Raw genomic sequence first — 23,218 nt, forward strand, 5'->3', positions numbered from 1 at the left:
GGAAGGAAGGAAGGAAGGAAGGAAGGAAGCGTGGGAGAAAGGAAGGAGGGAAGGAAGGAAAGGAGGAAGGAAGGGAGGAAGAGAGGGGGGGAGGGAAGAAGAGAGGGAGGGAGGGAGGGTGGGTGGGAACCATACTCTATTTCTCCATGGCTAAAAGTTTTACCTTTTGGGGATGGCAGGGTGGCTCAGTAGTAGAGTGCTTGCCTTGCATGCATGAGGCCCTGAGTTCGATTCCTCAGCACCACATAAGCAGAAAAGGCTGGAAGTGGCGCTGTGACTCAAGTGGTAAAGTGCTAGCCTTGAGCTGAAGAGCTGAGGGACAGCACCCAGGCCCAGAGTTCAGGCCCCACACTGGCAAAAAAAAAAAAAAAAAAAGCTGGGCGCCGGTGGATCACACCTGTAATCCTAGCTACTGAGGAGGCTGAGATCTGAGGATTGCAGTTCAAAGCCAGCCCAGGCAGAAAAGTCCGTGAGACTCTTCTCTCCAATAAACCACCAGAAAACTGCAAGTGGTGCTATCGCTCAAGTGATAGAGCTCTAGCTTTGAGCTGAAGAGCTGAGGGACAGCGCCCGGGCCCAGAGTTCAAGCCCCACAACTGACCAAAAAAAAAGTTTACCTTTCATTTTTAAATAATCTTTTCTGTCAATTGTCAAGGGAAATGTTCTAACTGCCTTGAGACGCTGCTTTTGCTCACCACCCCAACCAAATCAGTCCTGTAGCTCTTAATTTCCTCTCCACCCAAGGACTCAGTTCTGAGAAGACCAGCCATGGGGATGCATGAAATAACCCCTGACTTCTCATGGCTATTTTATTTACACATTCTGAGTCATTTCGACTCACACAGGTAAATTGGAGTTTAAATTAGACACTCTCTGGCCAGGCAAGTTAGGCGGTTCCTAAAATGGAACTGGGCGAGAGGCGGTTTGACAGCCGCATCACACAGCTCATCCGCAGCCACAATTAGACTTTCTCCATCGCCTGCCAAGTGTTGACGGTCCCGGGCTCCGCGCTGCACCATCTCATTTAAAGGCTTCGTTGACTTCTGGTAATCTTCCTCGGTTACTGAAAATTATCGATCGTGTTTCCACACATCTCAGCGGAATCAGCTTCTCCACAAGTGTCGTCATGGACACCAGGGACCAGCTTGACCTGCGAAATAAGCGGGGTTGATGCCTGTTAATATCTTCTCTCTTCCAAGACACCACCAACTGAGGCCACTTTTAATTTGTTCTTAAAATAGGACACCTGCTCCTGGATGAGCCGCTCCCATGCGGTCCCCGTCATTGACAACCATCAGCCATATAATTGCTATCAGCAGCAAAAGTGGTGTAAGAGATGAAGACCTCCATGGATAAAAAGAAGAAGAGATCACACGAGAGGCAGACGGGGTCAGAGGGCCTTGGATTGAGTGGAGTTAAAAGCCTAATCTCTTTCCTTCTTGGCCACAAATGCAAGCGGTAGCATGTGGGTACTCAACTCTCAAAATATTCCTCCTAAGAAAACAGGAACATGATAGGAACTTCCATGATAGGACACTGGCCGTGACGGTTTTACTATGTATTATTCCTAAATTCTGGCAACTGATAAGATCAGGGAAGATCCGTGTGGCCGTTATAACTGATCACTGGCAGCTACAGAGGAGTGGTAGAAACGCAGCTGGTGCTGCACGTTAGTGTCCGGTGATTTGGGGAGATGGTCCAGTCATAATAGACTTTGGGATGAAGGCGTATGGTGGGTGTTTTGGTCAGTCTGGGCCACTATGACTTGTCCCAGATGAGCAAAAGGGCTGGTTTTGCTCTCTTACCACACATGGGTACACCACGGAAGCACTATTCATGTCCGTCAAGGACGTTTTCTATTCATGTCCGTCAAGGACGTTTTCCTTTTGCCTTCACAACTTGGCTAATCGGAGCAATGGCCCTAAAACGCAGCCTACCTCAGCTTGTGGTTAAGTTTTCTTCTTTAAGTTTATCCATATCTCTAGCAACACGGAATATTTCCTTTCCCTTGTCAGAAAACATTTATAGGAGTGTAAACTGGCATAATTTCAATATAGTTGTGTTTCAAGGGATAAGAAATCTGAGGGGGATATCAAGAGGGGGGAGAGAGAGAGGGAAAGGGAGAGGGAGAAGAGGAAGGAGAAAGATGGAGAGGGAGAGAGGAGAGAGGGGGAGAGAGGAGAGAGGGACAGAGGGACAGAGAGGAGAGAGGGACAGAGAGGAGAGAGGAGAGGCGAGAGGAGAATTACATGGAGGGGAGTGTGAATAAAGTCACAGGCCTCCATCACTGAGAAAAGTCCAGAGGGAAGAGGCCGCGCTGGAGGATGTGCGCTGCTTTTCCTCCCCTACTTCATCGGTTCAGAAGCAGGAAGTCGGAGAAGGGCTCCCTGAGGAGTGCCCGGGTGCGGCTGATCACGCTGATACTGTGCCAGCACATGTCCGGCTTTCTGCGATGCCCTCGCGGGGTGCAGTCTATGCCCTGCATACTCCACGCAGATGAGAGACCCTCCTACACGTCCCCCCTCTGCCTTGGGCCTGTGTCAGTGCCCCACACCAGCACGTCATGTTGGTAGGATCTGCAACATGGGAGGAACCTTAATAGCTCTTCTAACTTGGTGTCTTCGGCTCTATAAGATGGTTCAGCCCCTATATTAACTCATAGTTCAAGAAATGGTTGGTCCATGACTCAGAGAAGGAAGGAATGCAAAGGAGTATATAGCTACTGCCAAATGGTGAGGAAGAATTAACCTGCACTTATTTATACCCGTGTAGAGCAACTAGAAGCCCTCACCAGAGCAGAACCATTACAAAGGCTGATCCTGCCTGACCAGGTTACCTGCAACCACTCACACTGCTGGTTGCCCTTGCTGAGCTTAGCTGTTCTCCTTGGTAGTTAGCTGGCAATGTTTCCCCTGGCTTCACCAGCAGGGCTGTAAGTATCACGGGTTGCCTTAGAGAAGGCAGCTGATTGGCCACAACCCCGCCCACAACTTCCTTCGGAATGATGCTGGGTCCAGCCTCATTAGGGAGAGGCAGGCCTCGTTGCTCTGTGATTTCAGTCATCGTGTCCTCCTTGTCAGCAATGAGGTCTTGATACGTGTCACCATTCAGCCACAAGATGGAACTCAGGTGTGAGCAGGGTGGTCAGATCAGCTGCCTTCTCCATAGCGGTATCCTCTCATGGAGGACACAGAGTAGATGCACACTTAATCTACTCATGTGAATTCAAATAACGCAGGCTTACAGAAAACTGCACATTCCCATTTCAGCATGAAAGGCAATGAAGAAGTGTCCATTTTTGGAAAGGTATGTGCCCCTGGCTCACAGGAACAGTAAGTAACTCAAGAGAACTCTCAAAGGAAGATTCTCCTGGCCCTTAATACTCACATTTCACCCTCAGTGATTCATTAATCTTGATCCATTGGTTGGACTCAACGATGCATTCTAAATGGGGGTGGGGGAAACGGCAGAGTTGACAGTGAGTAATGACACTGGGGCAAAGGGGAGATGTTCATTGATATTTATATACAGCCTGCCTGAGGATAAACATGAGAAAACGGAGACATAAAGCAAGAACTTCCCAAACTGACATGGCCACAGACGATTAAATGATTATAGATCACTCAATGTTATACTGGGAGCAACATCATTGTTTCCATGCTTTACAAAAAGAAAAGGAAACGAAGGACATATTTAATTGATTGCAAGATAGATTCCAACTTCAGAAATGTCAAAAGGTGAAGAACATGATGCCTGTCTTAAAACTGATGAACTGTGGTACAAAAAGTCAGACTAAGCAAGTCCTGCCCTACTGTAAATGGTGGTTCTCACAGTAGTCAGATAGTTTGTTTCCAAGCAGTATATCCTAATCTTAATCTATCAGTTGAACAAATATCTTCCAAGGAATAAAGAAATGTTGGCAAATATAGCTTTTATCTTAAAAGACAGATGGCCAGGCCAAAAGGGTTTTGTAAGATCTATCAATTCATGGGTACGACATGCAAAGGAATGTCATGTGCTAGAAGGAGCCTTCAACACATAGACTGGAAAGGGATTTGAGGACAAATGTTTCCCCATTATCCCACTCATTATTCTGGGCCTAATATTCCTTTCCTGTAAAAAGAGTGAGTTGGACTAGAATCTAGCTTCTGACTCAACTCTCATGTGGTGGCTCTCATTTCTTCGAAATCTGTGATTTGCAAATCTTATAAATCCCATTGGTTATCATCTCAATGGACCCAAAGTCAAATGGAAAGTTAGTCTACATGCAAAGTTCTCTCAAAGAGTATATTCTGTTTAACTTGCTAGCTATATCCTTTGCCGTGCAGAAACTCTTCCATTTGATGCAACCCCATTTATCTAGTCTTTCTTTGATGTGTTGTGATTCTGGATCTTTACTTAGGAAGTTTAGACCTGTGCCCCAGAACCCTAGTGTTTCTCCTATGCCTTCCTGTAATACGCTCACGGTATCAGACCTTACACTGAGGCCTTTGAACCATTTGGAATTGATTCTGGTGCAGGGTGACATATAAGGATCTAGCTTCAGTTTTCAGCATGTGTATAGCCAATTCTGCCAGTACTATTTGTTGAAGGGGCTCTTTCTTCCAACCTGTGCTCTTGGCTCCCTTATCAAATATTAGGTGTCTATGAGTCTATAGGTTAATTTCTGAGTCTTCTGTTTGATTCCATTGGTCCTCAGACCTATTCTTGTGCCATTATCACTCTTATTTTTTTTTATTACTATGGCTTTGTAATAGTTTGAAAGTTAGTACTGATATTCCTCCAACATTATACTTCCTGCTAAGGATTGTTTTTGCTCTTCGGGGTCTTCTACTATTCCATATGAATTTTTAGCTTGCTTTCTCTATATCATTGCAGAATGTTGTTGGGATTTTGTTGATGAGTATTGCACTGAATCTGTAGATAGCTCTGTTCAATTTTCACAATGTTAATCCTTCCAAGCCAGGAGCATGGAGTCTTTTTTTCCCATTTCCTTAAATCTGTTTTAATTTCTTCTTTCAGATTTTTAAATTTTTCATAATAGAGATCCTTCACATCTTTGGTGAAGTTAATTTCTAGGTATTGTACTTTTTTGAGGCTATTACAAATGGAATTACTTTCCTGACTTCAATCTCCATCTTCTCATTGTTGCCATACAGAAAAGCTACTGCTTCTTGTGCATTAATTTTATACCCTGCTACTTTGCCAAAGTTTCCAATCAGCCCAAATAACTTGGGAGAGGAATCTATAGGGTTCTTCAAATATGGGATCACATCATCTGCAAAGAGGGGTAGCTTTACTCCTATTTGGAGAAAGCCCACCGAATGAGAGAAAATCTTTACTAGCTATGTATCGGACAAGGGCCTCATATGTAAAATATAGAGATCAAAAAAATTAAACCCCCCATAAACAAGCCCTCAAAGAAACAATGACTCCGTTAATAAATGGGCTAAAGACTTAAAGAGAGACTTCTCAGGAGCAGAAGTAAGAATGGCCAATAGACACATGAAGAAATGTTCAACATCTCTGGACATAAAGGAATGAAAATCAAAACAACATTGAGGTTTCACCTCACTCCAGTTAGAATGGCCATTATAGAGAAAACTAACAATAACAGACACTAGTTGGGATATGGCCAAAGGGAATGCTACTACACTGTTGTTGGGAATGTAAACTTGTTCAACCACTCTGGAAAGCAGTATAGAGGTTCCTCAAAAAACTAAACACACTGGGCGCTGGTGGCTCACAGCTGTAATCTTAACTACTCAGGAGGCTGAGATCTGAGGATCATGGTTCAAAGCCAGCCCGGACAAGAAACTCTGTGAGATTCTTATCTCCAATAAACCACTAGAAAACCAGAAGTGGTGCTGTGGCTCAAGTGGTAGAGCACTCGCCTTGAGCTGAAGAGCACAGGGACAGCGCCCAAGCCCAGCATCCAAGCCCCACAACCGACAAAAAATCAATAACAACTAAACACAAAGCTCCCCTATGACCCAGCGATTCCACTCCTGAGCATTCGTCCAATAGAACACAAACAATGCCACAATAAAGCTAACAGTATTACCATGTTCATTTTAAAGCATTGTTTACAATAGCCAAAATATGGAATCAATTTAGATGCCACTTCAGTGGGTGAATGGATCAAAAAGACGTGGTATATATATGCAATGGGATTCTATGCCTCCATCAGAAAGAATGACACTGTCTCATTTGTAAGGTAATGGAAGGACTTGGAAATAATCATAGTAACTGAAGTAAGCCAAACCCAAAGAAACATTAGTTGCATGTTTTCCTTCATTTGTGGTAATTAGAATGTGCCTATAAATCTACAAGTAAACACAATGGATGGTAAAAGACCAAAAATTACACTTGGACATGATAAACAGGACTCTAAACATTCACACAGTGAAGCCAAAGCAAGATATTCTTAGGAGAGGATCACAAAGGCTCAAGAGCTATGTGCATATGATCATATAAAAGGATGTTTATTGAAATGAACTCCACAAAATGGAAATTGCTTGTTCTTTTCTCCTTGGTTGCTGTTTTTTTATTTCTGTACCTTTTGTCATGCATGTAAGTTTATCTGTTTGGGAGAGGGTAAGGAGATCACAGAAATGGTGGAACAAAGGGTGAACAAATACAGCTTGAACTATACAACTTGTGGGGGAGAAGAGTAGGGAGGGAAAAAGCTGGGAGAAAATTAGTGAAGAGGTGACACCCTTCAAAAAGACGTGTGCTCGTGCCCTAACCTACGTGACTGCAACCCCTCTGTTCACCACCTTTACAATAAAAACAAATAATTTTTTTCAAAACAAGAATATGTTCTCATCTTCTGCATAAGCAGAATACTTCAACTTGATAAAACAAAGAACTAAGTGAGCCTGGAATGTCTTGTTGGTTCTATTTGCTCACAAATCCTGGGTCCTGAACTGCTTTGGTTAAGTCTGTATAACTAGAACCCCAGTGTGGGTAGTGGATGGCGGAGGGGGGGAGGGGGGGACTCACCTCCGCCGCCCTGGATCTCCTCCTCAGTGAAGCCATCCTCATCCTCAAAGCATCTCTTATCTGGAAAGCAAGGACAGTGAGAATGCTTCAAAGATGTCAGAGAAACAACAGGATTCCCAAGCTTCAGACTTGACTCCTGAAACTCTGAGACCAGCAACCTCAGCCACACCCACATTAAATTAAAATTAAAATTAAAAATTAAATTTAAAAAAAATTAAATTTAAAAAAATAAAATTTAAATTAAATTAAAAAAAACTGTATCAGTGTTGAGTATAGAGTATTTTTTGATGAGCAGTGTTTTGTGAATAAACCCTTGGGATGAACGCTGAGCTTAGTTGTCACTCCCTTTAGAACCCATCTGCCATGTCATCCTGGTTTTATTCATTCACTGACAGCACTCATACACAGCCTCCTTCCAACTCCATGAGGCACACAAGAGAATCTGGTTCTCTCTGCCAGCCTGAAGGCTGATATCCACGTCCTCCTGACAACCGGGCTCCCCGCCATCACACCTCAGCCAAAACCACCTCAGCCCTGCTTCCCTTAGCCACGTGGGAAATGGCTGCTGTGATGGGTATTACCTTGTGGTCCATAATGGTTCCGAACAGCAGGATGAAGAAGCCCTGTGGGGAAGCGCAACAGAACCGTGAGGAGCTGCTTCTCAGACAGCACCCCAGCTGTGGTTTCCACGCTGTTCCTCCCGTTAGCCTTGGGGACAGCATGTGTGCGACAGCACTATGATTCCACGAATGTGGATGGGTCATTCCGTGGAGTCTCCCTCCTCCCCTGGGTGAGGACCACCTGGGGGGGCTGAGCCTGTGGGTGGTTGGTGTTTGTAAAATAAATGACGACAGACATCAGGTCTTTGATCTGGCAAAATCTTACACTTCCTTTCCAAATATTTACATAGCTATTCTGCCTGGTGATCATCGATACACGTGGCGTGGCGTGGAACCTGGATACTGACAAATCACCATCGTGGGATTTGTCTTAGGAAAAGGAACCTCATGTTCTAGTCTATACAGGTGTACTTGACATTCTCTAAATAGGAAACTCCAGGGTCTTCTATGGTAGGGGAACTTTCTGCATTAAAGACAAGGAAATCTACAAAGATCTGGGAGGTCAAGAGTATCTCCACATGACCTAAGGAGCGTTTCAGGATGAAGAAGCATTGATCAGGTAGCCAGAAATAAATCTATTTTAACATACAGGTCTGAGGAAAGAGATTTCTATGTAACTGAAAGTGTTTTGGCCTTTGTCTTCCTATCAAGAAAAGAGAAACACAAATTCTCTGAAAAAGAAATACACAACAAAAATTCTAGCAGCTGAATTAAGTTGTAAAGTAAGAGGGAAAAAAAGATGAGATTATTATTAGTCACTACAGCCTCTTCAAGAGTAGGGAATTTATGTGAATCCAAGAAAAAAAAGACCCAAAGCAAAAACAAACATCATCACTACCACCAGTCTGTTAGTGACACCTTCCTAGCAATGCCTTTGCTGCGTTGTTTAAGTAATGATACTTAGGCTTTTTCCACAAGGTACAGATAGTGAATGTTCTAGACTTTGCAGGACCTACACTTCTGGAACTATTGAAATGTGTCTTTGTTGCTCAAAGGCAATCAAAGAGAAAGGGTCAAGAAAGGAGCAGGAGTGTGTTCCAGAAAAGCCCTATTTACAAAAAGAGTTGGCAAGCTGTAGTTTGCCAACTGCCAATTAAAAGCATAATTAAGGCTACGGTCTTGCCAAATTTTCTATTACTCATAGATCCAGAAAACAGTCTGGCTAGTGATAGCCAAAAGGTGCAGGCTTAGGAGCAGGAGGGAGTAAAACCACTTTGACACAACTTTGAGACGGTCTTCTCAATCCTTGTGTGAGAAGACAATAGAATCCATTCTAGATCCTTATTTCTACTTTGCAGATCAAAAGTTACTTACCCAAGACTCAGGGCCTACAGCAAGGTCTACTGCCATAACTAACAATTTACATCACTTACTGTGCAGGGAATAGCAATGTATGAAAACTCCTGATTGATTGACATCCCATGGTCAAGGACTATTATTGTTCATTCTATTGAAGAATGGCTATTCCCCTCGAGTTCCCAAGCTAGAGAAAGGATAAAGTTGTGCTTGTTTGGAGGCACAATGCCAGTGTAGTTTCACAGATGCCTGATCCAAAAATAGTCCTTACTAAGACAAGGTCAATTCCAACATTGAACCTATAGGAAGGACACAGGTGGATCACCAGGGAAGAGAAAAGGAAGGAAATTCACAGGCATCTGCACTGATCTGCTAATTCCAATCTGGCCATCCACAGACTGAGAGATGTTTCAGTCAAATATACACATGATCATGTCAAATGATGATCATGTCAAATGATGCCGATCAACAGGAACTCCAAGAAGCAGAAACAAGAGGGGTTTTTATTATTATTGTACTGTTTGTGGCTCTTTCCTTCCTTTCTTTCTCTTTCTTTCTTTCTGTTTCTTTCTTCCTTTCTTTCTTTTTCTCTCTAGTTTATTCCCTTTTGTTGCTGTTTTTATCTCTGTTCTCTTCGTCTTGTAAATAAGTTTATCTAATCTGGGGAACGGAAGGGGAAGCACAGAGATGAGGGGACAAAGGTGCCCCGTTCAGCAGTGACACCCACTAGACACTCCGCGGGAAAGGAGCTGTACAACCAGGAGGGGAGGGCTGGGGAGGGGGGAAATGGGGAGAGAATGAGGGAGGGGTGACTGTTCAAAAAGGAAAGTTTAAAAAAATGTACTCGTTACCTGGCTCATGTAACTGTAGCCCCTCTGTAATCACCTTTACTAGAATTTTTAAAAATAATAATAACGATGGGGGTTGGGAATGCTCAGTGGTAGAGGGCTGCCTTGCACGCATGGAGCCCTGGGTTTGGTTCCTCCGTACCACATACACCAGAAAGAAGCGGAAAGTGGAGCTGTGGCTCAGTGGTAGAGCGCTGGCCTTGAGCACAAAATCTCAGGGACAGTGCCCAGGCCCTGAGTTCAAGCCCCAGGGCCAACAGAAGAAGAAGGAGGAGGAAGGGGAGGGGGAGGAGGGGGAGGAGGAGGAGGGGGAGGAGGAGGAGGGGGAGGAGGAGGAGGGGGAGGAGGAGGAGGAGGGGGAGGAGGAGGAGGAGAAGAGGAGGAGGAGGAGGAGAGGGGGAGAAGGAGGAGACAAGGTGGGGAAGGGAGGAGGAGGTGAGGAAGAGGGGAGGGAAAGGAGGAGGAAGAGGAGGGGGAAGAGGAAGAGGAGAGGAGGAGGAGGAGAGGAGGAGGAGGAGGGGGAGGAGGGGGAGGGGGAGGAGGAGGAGGTGGAGGAGGGAAGAGGAGAAGAGAAGGAGAGGGGGAGGGGGAGGAAGGGGAGGGAAGGGAGAGGAAAGGGAGGGGAGGAGGGGGAGGAGGGGGAAGGGGAGGAGGAGGAAGTGGAGGGGGAGGAGGGGGAGGAGGGGAGGGGGAGGAGGGGGAGGAGCCCGGAAGGCCAGGCCGCTGCGCCCAGTCCTCCCCCGCCGGGCTGAGGCGGGCCGGGCCGCAGCAGGCCCGGGGTCCTCGGGACGTACCGGGGTCCTCGGGACGTACCTGCAGAGCGTTGAGCAGGGCGAAGATGCCGTGGAAGGCCAGGGGCGCGCCCTCCACCAGCGTGGCCACGCCGAAGCCCCAGGTGAGGCCCAGCAGCGGGGTGAGCAGGGCCACGGTCTTGCCGACGCGCAGCACGGCGGCCGCGGGCCGGGCCTTGGCGCCGCCGCGCGAGGGCCTGTGCGCGGCCACGGCCACGGCCAGCACCACGGCGAGGTTCACGGCCACCACGGCCAGCGCGGGCAGCGCGAAGGCCAGCAGGGCCTTGGTGCGGTCCCAGGCGAGCCAGCAGGCGTCGCACCGGAGGTAGCCGCCCTGGGGCTGCGTGACGGCCACGGTGGTCAGCGCGATCACCAGCGGGCAGCCGTAGCCCACGGCGAAGCCCGCGGCCAGCATGCGCGCCTTGAGCAGCCGCTGGAAGACCACCAGGACGCCGTAGACGATGAGCAGCGCCTTGAAGAGCATCCAGAAGAAGGCGGAGAGGTAGGAGAGGTGGCGGAAGAAGGCCACGGCCACGCACCACGCGCGGCTCTGGATGCGGGCGTGCGCGCCCACCAGGAACCACAGGTCGGCCGCCAGCAGCGAGGCGGCGATGTTCACGATGCACACGTGCCGCAGGTACGAGATCTCCGTGGCCGCCACCTGCGACCAGGCCAGGGCCTCGGCCAGCAGGCAGAGCGCCAGGCTGAGCACCGACACGCCGAGCGCCGCGCCCGTCACGTACCCCAGCGCCGTCTCCGTCCGCGTCGCGGGGGACATGAGGATGGAGAAGGAGGTGACGGCCTGCGAGCGGCGGCAGCAGCAGCCGACCTGGCCGCGCAGGTCCCACACGGTGCGGCACGCGTGCGGGTCCCACGCCCTGCGGGACGCGTGCCAGCCCACGCACCGGGCCGGGCCGTCGGGCGAGCCGCCGCTCCTCTCGAAGGTGAGCAGCACCTCCTGCAGCCTCTCGGGCAGCACCACGGACAGCACCGTCCCGGCCGCGCCGCGCTCCGGGCCGCCCAGCACCGCGCCCAGCGTGGGGAAGGCCACGCCCACGGCCCGGGCCGGCCCGGGGGGCAGGCCCCGCAGCTCCCCGCGCGGGATGTCTATCCGCCCCAGGAGGCCGCCCCCCGCCGTCCGGTTGGCGCCCCAGGAGAAGGTCAGGCTCGGGTGGGAGGCGTTGCGCAGCAGGCGAGCGCCCCGGGTCTGCATGAAGAGCGGCCCCGCCACCGCGCGCTCCGCCCCGTCGGCCTCCGGGCGGAGCCGCCCCGCGAACCGGCCGGCCGCCTCCAGCAGGTCCGAGCTGGCGTTGCGGTCCGGGACGTAGGCCCAGTTGGAAAGGGCGGCGGGCTGCAGGACGTGGCTGGCCAGCGCGCTGTAGCTCTGCAACGGAGGAGGAGAGACGTGCGCGGCTGAGAGCCGAGCCCCGCGCGTCCGGCAGACACGACAGGGTCCCCTCGCCCAGGGTCCCCTCGCCCAGGGTCCCTGCGCCACCCTACTAGACGGCAAGACCGTGAGATGCGTAACGGCCTCTTGTACTTCGTAGACCTATCGCCACACTCCCCAGGCATTAGAATCTGACATTAGTAGGACTACACAGAGAGAAGGAATGTATGAGATGGATGGATGGATGGATAGATACGTAGACAGATATACACATAGATACATAGATACACAGATGGATGGATAGATAGATACATACATACATGGATGGATAGACATATAGATGGATGATAGATACACAGATGCATAGATACATAGATGATATATAGATAGATGAATGGATGGATAGATAGATACAAACAAAATACATAGATAGATAGATACATAGATGGCTTTACAGATAAAATGGTAGATGATATAATACAGATGATATAATATAGAGTATGTGTGCCTGTGTATAATATGATAATATAATGCAATATGCTATTGGTATCCATGAGTATCTTGTGCCAAGGTGACTTCATCTGAGGAAAAACCATCCATGATGACAATGTGAAGAATTCAGTGCTGTAATGCAAAGGTTTGAGTCCTTTCCCACTAAAGACCTGCCACCATCCAACCAATCTAAAGTCCTCACTTTATCGAAGTGAGCACAGTAACGTTTACCTCGGGATTTGGAGGACCATTTGCTATTGGGGAAGCAAATTTTCACAAAAGTAAGAGCAAGGAGTCTATGGAGACAGTTGGTGATGAGACAGAGCTGACTCAGGGCCTCTGCATCAACTGAACTTTGAGGCACATGTTCTGGAATTTAAATTTATTTTTTGGTTTTTGAATTTTGGGGGGGGCATGCTTGGTCAACACTGTATGTAAGAAATACACAAATAAAGTTGGATTGCTGTATACATATATGTGATACAGACACATCTATATTATATATATATCTATATATTATTTATACATATATACATACACCCATCTATACAGATACAGATACATATATATGAATGTATGCATGGCACCTAAGGTTTTTTTACCTGCTTTATGATTGTCTCCAAGGTAGCATTTCCAAATTACAGGTTAGAGAACCCGTTTCCCACTTGGCTGTGTCATCGAGGGGCAGGGCAGCAGATCTATGTCAATCTAAGCTTGAGAAATACTGCATACCTAATCCCTCTCTCCTCCCTTCGATAGCACACTGAAGACTCTGGAGAGTCCTGACGGAAGGATGCTCGCTAACTTCATTTAACCCAGAGCTACCCACGGCCCCTGTGCTGCAGGTCTGCTTGAAACCTGGCCTGTCTGTGCCCATTTCTCTGCGCAGCTGGGTTCCACACAATGCTCTTTTGAAAACACTAGAATGGACTCAAGTCTAAGGCTCCTGCTTATCATTATGCATTTTTCAAAACTCCTCTCACCTCTTGAATTCTTCCGTGAAATAGAAAGAGCCCAGGTGCAGCGCTGAGTGGAATGTCTGCGGTTGTTGCTGTGGAATTGTTGCACATTTTGAACCCCTCAAGTATAATGTTTAAAGAAAAGGAAATGGGTTTAATGAAACTAAGGACAAGTACCTGCATCTTCTCCTGAGTGACATCCTCAGACAAGTGCGCAGAGATGTTTTTCAGTAACTCCACTACAAAGGCGATATTTCCCGACGTGGCCTCGGACGACCTCACAGCCTCGATGATGCAAGAATAATCCAGGGGGCAGTGCTGCAGGATTCCCTGCACGACGTTCTCAATGGGCTGTGGAGCTCGGAAGCCAAGAATGTGTAGAGGAATAGACGATGAGGCCAAGGAAAGCTGTGACGCTCCACTCGAGTCCTGTTGTTTGAAAATAAAACTAAAGTTGCTGGCAATTTAAAAAAAATGGCAGTGTACCTAACACGTGTCAAACTGAGAAGACCAAAGGCACGGAGAAGGCACATGGAGAAGACAGGTAGAGACAGACGTGGTCCTGAGGGAAGTTGGGTGCTGAGAAGTAAAGGCAAGGTGAGGTCACAGAGAGAAGACAGAAGAAGTGGTTGCTAAATGGAAGGATGTAACAGCAGGTGCTTTAACTGAGATATGTTGCATTTACTGATTTCTTTAAAATTCCCTTCAGATCACATATTTCTCCTTTCTTCTGGGCAAAGTATTGAAAGCACTAGGAAAATGTCAACTATAATTTAACTTGAGCTGGATGAATTAGTGACTTGTGTGAGAAGCATACGTATTTACCTTTAAAAGTGACAGGTAAGTCCCTCCCCCATGGTATAACCCCTGCTTTCACTGTATTTGATGTCGGTATAATTTGTGGAGGGGAAGGGGAAAAACAAATCGTTTAAATAGGGATACAGGTGGACCCATTGCAACAATGAGATGTACAAGTCGTTATGTTGAAAACGAACTTTACAACTTTGGTGGTGGGGGGGAGGGCAGAGGATTGGGTGGGGGCAGGGGAAGATGGGAAGGGATGGGAGGGGAAACAAAGGAGGAGGCTACAATGCTTGATAGGAAATGTACTCACTATCTTGCCCATGTAATTGTAACCCCTCTGTACAGTATTTTCACACACACACACACACACACACAAAAGTGACAGTTAAGCTGGGCACCAGCAGCTCATGTCTGTAATCGTAACTACTTGGAAAGCTAAGAATGGGAAGATTGACATTTGAGGGCATCTGGGCTGAAGACTTCACAAGACCCCCTTCTAAACACATAGCTAGGTTGGGCAAAATGGTGTACACCTGGCATCCCAGTTACACTGAAGTTTAAATCAGGAGTATCACAGTTCTAAAGTTTATAAAACTCCCTCTCAACAGAGAAAAGGTGGGTGCAGTAGACCCCACCTGTCACCCCAGGAACAACAGGGAAAATAAAATAAGTGAATCAAGTCCAAGCACGAACTCAGGCAGGAGGTGAAATCCTGTGTCAAAAAAAAAAAGAACTAGTAAAAATAGGGTAGGGGGTATGACTCGATGGTAGAACACCTGTCTAGCAGGCGTGAGGCCCTGAGTTCAAATTTTAGCGTGCGCACACACACACACACACACACACACAAGCTAAAATTTAACCTCTAACGACCAAACAATAGCATAAAGAAGTTTCGAGTCCCCTTCCCTTTAGGAAAGACACCAGAAGAAAAGAAGTGGAAGGAGTTAGGAGGGAAGAATCTGAAAAGAAAAGTTGGCTGGATGAAAGACATATTTGGCCCAGTCTAGATTTTCTCAAGTCCTCCCTAAGACATATTGTCATGCAGAATAGAGCCGATTATAAGTGTCCCCACTGATCCCAGGTGATTAGCTCATCTTCCCAATGCATCCTCACCTTAAAAAGTGCTTCCACTGATAGGCTGGTGCACGTCTCGGTGGATTTTTGCCACGTGTTTTGATGACACGTGAACCCGACTTGTCCTCGGAAGTGTTTAGCACAGGGCTCCCTGCAGGTGGAAGAGGAGACACAGGACCCGTGGCATCCCTCTGAAAGAAAAACACAAAACCAAGTGAGACACACAACTAGAATGTCCACAGTCTAACAGGGGCATCTGATTCATTCTGGAGGGATATCTTTTGGGGGGATGGCTCCCCAGAGGTTTGACAGTAACATGAAACTGTCTGTACTGCAAAACTTAGAGCTCATCGGTGGATGGTGAAGCCTGAGGCCAGGCCCAGTGAGCGCACGTGGAAAAGGAAATTGGCAGAGCATTCGGACAGGCCTAAGGCAGGGAACAGTAAGAGAGGAAAAGAAGGAAGGTTCAGGTTGTAAAGACATAGCACGAGAGTTACCAGAAAATTCTGATGAGATTCATTATTGACACTAGCATAGAATAGGAACCAGCAAGCTTTCCTGCAGAAAACTGGGTGAAGGGAGTTCTTGATAAAATATAGGAGGCCCGTTTCAAATACTAATTTTCTTTTCAGATATGGTCAATTATTATTATTCGCAAGAGTTATTTTCCAAATAGTTATCGTGAACCCTGAATTAGCAAATCCTGAGCCAATGTGACAATCTCAGGCTACCTACTATAACATTTTCATCAACGAGCCAATTCCTGGGTGATTCCATGTGTGCTTCTGTGTGAGAGCACTTTATTTAATATACATGATCAATTCTGTTCATGGGCAGAGCTCTTGCATACATAAGAAAGGTTTATTTCCACCACTATCTTCTCCAGGAAGCGCATCACAGCCTTCTTTGGCTTAAAAAACACTGGACAGGACTATTGCGCCCTGTGGTCAGGGATCATTTAAGCCAGAAAAATCACCGTGACGCCACATTGACTGGGAGATGACAGCATTGCTGCATGAGAAAGAAGTCGGGTATCTCGCTGTCCAAGCTCAAGGGGAAACTTGCGCATCTGGCAATTCAACTGTTCTCTGCTCTCTGCCTGTCTGTGAATGACCCCCAAACCCTGAGGACTGATGCGTGCATTACTAACCAATTTCAATAGCAGGCAAATCTGGAAATACAGGATCTGAAGATCAAGAGGATGGACTGTAAACTTCAGCTCAGTAATACATAATGTATTCGTGTCTACATGACCCATGAAGTTCTACTCCTTGTTTATCTGAAATCTAAATTTAATTAGGTATCCTATCTATTTTTTTAAGTTTGTTTAGAATGGCAACTCAAACTGGAGAGTAAAGAGTTGAGGCACTGAAGCTGTTCATGGAGCTCTGTAGAACCTACTCAGTTGTGCCATTCCTATTGTGAAAGCAGCCAAAGACAGTATACAAATGAGTGGGAATAGTCATGGGCCACACCAGTGGCTCCTGAACTTTGATCCATGGGACAGAATGGGTTAGCACCAGACAAAACACAGGGTCTATGAATACGTCCACTGACGCGATCCTAAGAGAGTTGCCATATCACTGTGACAGTGAAATTAGAAAGAAGCAGATGATGCTGAGAGCTATAAAGTCATTGAACAGTATCACTGTATGGCCAACAGGCTGAAAGCCCAGAGGTGTGGCCATGTTTATTACCTGGGCAGCTTTGCACAGTGACTCTATTCCCTGAAAAAGGAATCCAGCGTGTTCACTCATTTCCTTGATGTCCACCAAGTATACCTATTATTTGCTGCAAATTAGTTCTTAATCTCTTCATTTAGCCGGAGATGATGACACAGTATGTTCCAAACCTTACACAACCTAAATGTTTGTGTGCTCATATTCATCATCATGCATAACATGTAGATCCAGGTGATTATGCATGCCTCACTAACTAGTGACTACCTTTCTCTCCTCTGCTTCTCCAGTGCCATATTTACATAGGGATGTGTTTGCCATCCAAAGTATACCTGACTGTGGCTGTGCAGAATCTGGTTACTCCTGCTGTTACATAATCTCTATAAATTACTCCTAAGGATCTCCTCCTTCTTTTACTTCCTATTTATGTAGAGTAACAAGTCTCACCATTTTATTCATCTCACTCTGCTTTAACAGACATCATGCACAGTTGTCCCATACATTTAAGCTGATAATACTTTTGAAGGAAGAAGGAAAGTTATCTTGCCCTTTTCCTGCCCTGAGAGCTCATTAATTTCAACAGATGTATTTCCCTTTGGGGGTTTGAAAATGAACAGCTGACTACCATTCTAAGGCACATGTGAATATTCATGAACTTGCTTCATTGGCTATGTGATTGATAAGGTATCATTGTAAGAAAATCTATCAGGGCTAGCGATATGGAGAAGGTATCCACGTGTATTATTTTGTTGGTAAAACTCATGGTTCAGGGACATGCCTGTAACATCCACATCTTCCCTTTCTTCTTATCCTGTCTCCACATGGGAGCAAAGGGCCTAGGCCCACTTACCTTGTGTCCTTCCAGGCTTAGCATTCCCAGGCCCTGGGGGACTTTGAAGTTTCTCTCCATCCTGAAAAATATAAATTCACAAGGGTCCACTTTATTGAGGTTCTCTCCTCTCTCTTCTCAGCTTAAGAGGTTCCAGGTAAATGCGAAGGGGAAAATGTGTACAGGACTAGGAAGAAAACTGTGGCAGATCTGTGGGATGGCATTGCAGAAACTTGTTGGAGGAACATGAATGAGAACACACTGTCCTCCAGGACGGAATCTTGGAGGTCACAAACTCTGAAGGTCAAGTTCGTAGATTGGCACATCTTTTGTCAAGTTTTAAGTATCCAGGAAGAGCTCAGAGATGACAATTGTATTCCCACCTGTCTCTGCCTGTACACTGGAAGATGAAAGGTAACTAATCTGTCTTCCCACCACTATCTAGAAAGGAAAAACGAGTAGATACCAGAAATATACATTGGATTGCAGTAATGGGATCATAAATCTCTACTTCTATTGTACTGTGTTATCTTTCAAAACAAGCCTCATATTATAGATAAGAAAATTAAGTGTCAGAAAAGTGGAACGGTTGTGTAATGAGTGAGAAGCAACATTAAGATCTGAATCTAGGTTGTTCTTCTGTGGGACCTCTACTGTCTCCTCTGCGTCGGGGCCTGTCCCTGATCGCTGTGGCTCACTTAGAGATGGGCGCACTGTACTGATGCTCTCTGGGAAAGTTCCGACCCCCTCTTCACGTTGCTTTTCTAAGTTTCCTGCTCTACAAAGCTATTAGCAGTAAGGATAAAATGACAGGCAGTTGAAATTCCATTTAAAATCGGTGTGGTACTTTATCCAAATTCTCGACCACCAGAGGAACAGAGAGCTCTCCTTGGGAGATCTCAGAGGGGTGGATCACACTTACTTTTGGGTGAATCTTGGATCTGGAATGGGAACGTTCTACGACCAGAAGAAGCACCAAGCAGCAAAACGAGGAGACCTGGGCCTTCATTTTTGCACATTAGGATTTTAACCTGTGACAGAGAAAGAAGGCAGAGTCAGCCCTAAGTGTTCACTTCACAATACCAGCAGAGCACCTACCTAGCTGGCTAAGCATCTGCTTCCAGAGGGTTCCTTTCTTTTCTTTTTTTGTTCTGTTTTTTTGGTCGGTTGTGGGCCTTGAATTCTGGGTCTGGGCGCTGTCCCTCAGCTCTTCAGCTCAAGGCTAGCACTCTTATCATTTGAACCACAGTGCCACTTCTGGTTTTCTGAGTGATTTATTGGAGATAAGAGTCTCATGGAAGCCGGGCCCTGGTGGCTCACACCTGTAATCCTAGCTACTCAGGAGGCTGAGATCTGAGGATCGCGGTTCAAAGCCAGCCCGGGCAGGAGAGACCGTGAGACTCCTATCTCCAATAAACCATCAGAAAACCGGAAGTGGCGCTGTAGCTCAAGTGGTAGAGCGCTCACCTTGAACTGAAGAGCTGAGGGACAGCACCTAGGCCCAGAGTTCAAGCCCCACAACCAACCAAAAAAAAAAAAAAAAGAGTCTCATGGACTTTCCTGCCCAGGCTGGCTTTGAATCTCCATCCTCAGATCTCAGCCTCCTGAGTAGCTAGAATGACAGGTGTGAGCCACGGGCGCCTGGCCATCAACTGCTTTCTTAAACAGCAAAAATAATTCAAACATGTCCTACAAAATTAAGGGGTGGGAAGAGTCCAGAATTTGAACCCAGTGGCCATGCTTGAGAGCCATGCATCCTCTCTACAATGACACCTCTAATCTACTGACATTCAGGGCTACTGACATTCAGGGCTGGTTGGTGTTTCATTGTTGGGGCTGTCCTGTGTATTGCAAGGCGCTTCATGGTATCCCCAGCCTCTGCCTAATAGATCCCAGTAGCAACCCCTCAGTCTGCAGGTGCAGTAGCCACAAGTGTCTCCAGGGACACAGCCAAACATGGCTGAAGGAGAACTACTGCCCTGCACTGTACTGCTCCTCTATGCATCTGGAGACAAGCGGCAAAGTGACCTGGGTGTGCACAATTTTCTGCTACTGGGGCATGCACTGAGACTTCCTCTCACTGATGAACAAACCAGCATGCAGATAAAGAGGAGGTGGAAGAGCATTTACAAGGTAATTAGAAGGCCCTGAGTTTGGTCCTCAGCTCTTTAAAAACAAAAGCTAAAAAAAAATACAGATTTTAGAGCCAGTAAGAGGTTGCATATTTGCACACTGATGTTCATTGCTATACTATTTGCCATAGTCAAGTTAGGGAGATAACCAAGATGCCTTACAATGGATTAGTAGATTAAGAAAACTGAGAGAGAGAGAGAGAGAGAGAGACAGACAGACAGACAGACAGACAGACAGACAGACAGACAGAGACAGAGACAGACAGACAGACATATATGATATGATATATAAGATAGACAGATATACAATGGAATCTTATTTATCCTTCAGGATGAATCGTACTGTGTATTTGCAAGGAAATGGATAGTCCTAAAAATAATTACAGACAAAGGGTGCATGTTTTCTCTCCTACATGGTAGTTAGATCCCAAATATAAGTATATGTAAAAACAGGAAAAAAAGAGCTAGGTTACAATGCTATGTCTACTGTTTATAAACTATTTGAACTACTAAGCCTGTTTTCTCTTGCATCTCATGAAGTACAGGCACTGATTCCATCTACCAACCATTTTTCAAGTGCCTCTTATTTGTCAGAAAGCGCACCAGGTGTGAGCAGTGTCCACTGGGAACACAGCCCAGCCACGGCCCAGGTGAGAGGAGAGCTCACATGGGCGTGAGGCCTAGCTCTCACCAGTATAGACAGAGACGGGGATCCATCTCTATCCAGGGAGCAGCCACCGCCCACTGCTCTGCCATCAGGCCCTTCCTGGGTGGAACTGAGCCTGAAAGAGATTTCCATAAGTCCAAGGGGCCTTGAGCTGAAAAGAGGAGCCACAGACCCCTATAGGGGAGCCTCACGCTTGTCTTAGAGTTTCAAGTTTCCCGTGAGTAAACAGAGGAAGGACAGGCAATGTGTGTGGTGGTAGTGAGTTTGCAAAAATGTTCAGATGTGTGCATGGAATCAGTGGTCCTGTGGTGTAGGTGGAAAGTTCTTGTGAGCACGGTAAGTTAATGAAATACACTGTGAACAGTCTTAAGGTAGATCCTTAACTGATGGTGCGTTTAACACCCAGTACTTCTTAGGCCTCAATAACAGAAGGCACTGAGTCACCCTCTGTGGCTTTCCTTTGCTGTACATGGAGTACTTTATACAGAACAGGGAGGAGGAAAACGGAGGGGGAGAGGAGGAGAGGGGAAGAGGAAGGGATGGAAAGGGAGAGGAATGGGGAGGGGAGGGGAGGGAGACCTTACTACCCATACGAGTAGGTCTGCCGTGTCTCTTTCTATGCCGTCTCTACAACTTAAGACACTGCCGCCACCCCCCACCCCCAGGTTCAGAGGCTCTGGTGTTCGTAAACATTCTCTCCCATCCCTCCTGCCTTCCCTAGAAGTGAGTGTGTGAATGAGCTGGGGTTCAAAGCTGCAGCCAGCCTGCCTGGGTTTTGTTGATTTCTGCGTGTGTTGGATGGAATTCTCAGATGACTCTCGCAGAGGAGGGGCACTCCCAACTCAGCTGAGCATGCTGGGCCGGAGCTGGCATTGGGACTCCCAGGAAAAAAATAAACAAACAAGAAGAGGTGAGCCCAGAACTGCAAGTGCAGTCAATGCAGAAGGACTGCAGGGAATGCGGGCTCTCACACTTCTCAATGTCAACGCCTTACAGTGACAGCCTGGGGATATTTGTCAGCAAAGGGAGCACTTTTAAAGAGTATGTTCTTCTCCACCGATCCACACCGCAGCGGGGTGAGAGGTAGCCACCCCCCTCCCCGCCCCGCCCGCCCTTCCCCGTGCTCTGTGAGCCATGCAGACAGTGAGTCACTCACACATGCTGCTTGTCTTATGGGCATGACATCCTGAAAGGTGAACTGAGGGTTAAAGAAGGGCGAGGGACTTGAGAACAAGGTGATCCAGAGTTGTGTGTGCACACGTGTGCGTGTGCAGGGGGCCCTCTAGGCTTCATTCCATCACCACTCTCTACTCCAGTGGTGTAACTAGAACTCCCATTATAAGATCAGATGGCTAAATGAATTGTGTATGCGTTTACCACCCAGAACTTCTTAGGTCTCCATAATAGAAGGCAATGAGTCGCTCTCTGCGGCTTTCTTTCACTGTAGATGGGGTACTTTATATGGAACGCAGAGGAGAAAAATAAATATTAGAGACTTTAGAAACAGAGTATCTCCTCTTTGGCTTGCAGCCAGCTCTTTGTAGCTCAGGGTCTTTTCTGAGATGCCTCTCGGGATTCTAGTTGTGATAGGTCTCGACAATCCCATCCTGACATCTCACCAGCTATCCTGACTCCTCTCAAATAGCAGTAAAAAATAAACTGATAAAGCCAGCAACTGTTCTGCCCCCTGAAGTACCAAAACAGAGAAGGAGAAAAACACCAGCCAATGAGACTGCACGAGAGGCCCCACCAGGGTTCCAAGCCATCCACACAGCACGCACGCCAACCTCTCAAGACCAGAGCGCTGCCCTTGAAACGGAATCCGAGAATAATTGGAATTTCTTAAGTAGTTGTACAAAGGGGTTTCGGTTCCACATGTCATTTTCTTGGAGCAATGTCTTTGGATCATGTCACCCCTCCGTTATTCTACCCCATCTCCCCAGCCCTACCCATGAACTCAGTGTACCCGGTTCCAAAGAAATGTTTTCTTATTCATTATTATAAAGACAGTTTCGTCAATATCACTAAAAGAGAATTTACTTTTAACTCTCGCTTTGCATTCAATTCCATCCAGAAGAAAGGAGTTTAATTTGCCAGGACAGAGGACAGAACAAGGACAAAGTCTAACTGCAGGACAGGTTGTCTTGCATTTGCACTCCTAAGCGTGAGCGATTTAAGCCTGCGTAGCAGATGAGCCCACGAAGAACAACAAATGGGAAAGAAACCCAAAAAAAAGATTTAGGAAATTCTCCAGCTTTGAGCTAGCCCATTTCTAAATGGTGAGAAGGATCTTGCAAAAACATAAAAATAAAAATCAAGCACAGCCGACTATCCCATCATAAACCATACATCCCCCCCCCCATGCAACTAAGTACAGAAAGACTCCTCTCTTCCCAAAGCAAAGAGGCTGGTGTGGGCTACGCACTCACAGTGTCCAGCTGGTGTGGGCTAGGTACTCACGGTGTCCAAGAAGCAGATCTAGAAGCCCAGAGACATAGGGTCATCCAGCCGGGAGGTCAGTACGGAAAGCAGGCCCCACCACCCTGCCCACCATCACCGTGGCCACACTCACACCCCAGGCTCCCTTCAATGACCAGGACCCATCTCTAGAGCAGGGAGCTCAGGAGGACCCAGT

The 23,218-nt window shown here is 47.0% G+C and overlaps 1 protein-coding gene across 1 annotated transcript; it reads right to left on the bottom strand.

The window, feature by feature from the left end:
• Positions 1–352: 352 nt before the first annotated feature.
• On the bottom strand, positions 353–23,218 carry LOC138827729 (adhesion G protein-coupled receptor F4-like). Its single transcript, XM_070023340.1, has 10 exons — positions 23,044–23,218; positions 18,707–18,815; positions 17,806–17,866; positions 15,316–15,467; positions 13,576–13,827; positions 10,583–11,944; positions 7,587–7,628; positions 7,006–7,065; positions 3,388–3,444; positions 353–1,150 (listed from the first exon to the last, which is right to left on the bottom strand). Exons 2-9 carry the CDS (start codon positions 18,791–18,793, stop codon positions 3,397–3,399), a joined length of 2,064 nt encoding a protein of 687 aa, XP_069879441.1. The 5' UTR covers positions 18,794–18,815; positions 23,044–23,218; the 3' UTR covers positions 353–1,150; positions 3,388–3,396.

The sequence above is a fragment of the Dipodomys merriami genome, unplaced genomic scaffold (assembly GCF_024711535.1).
Source record: "Dipodomys merriami isolate MVZ:Mamm:240054 unplaced genomic scaffold, mDipMer1.0.p SCAF_16, whole genome shotgun sequence".
NCBI classification, from domain to species: Eukaryota; Metazoa; Chordata; class Mammalia; order Rodentia; family Heteromyidae; genus Dipodomys; species Dipodomys merriami.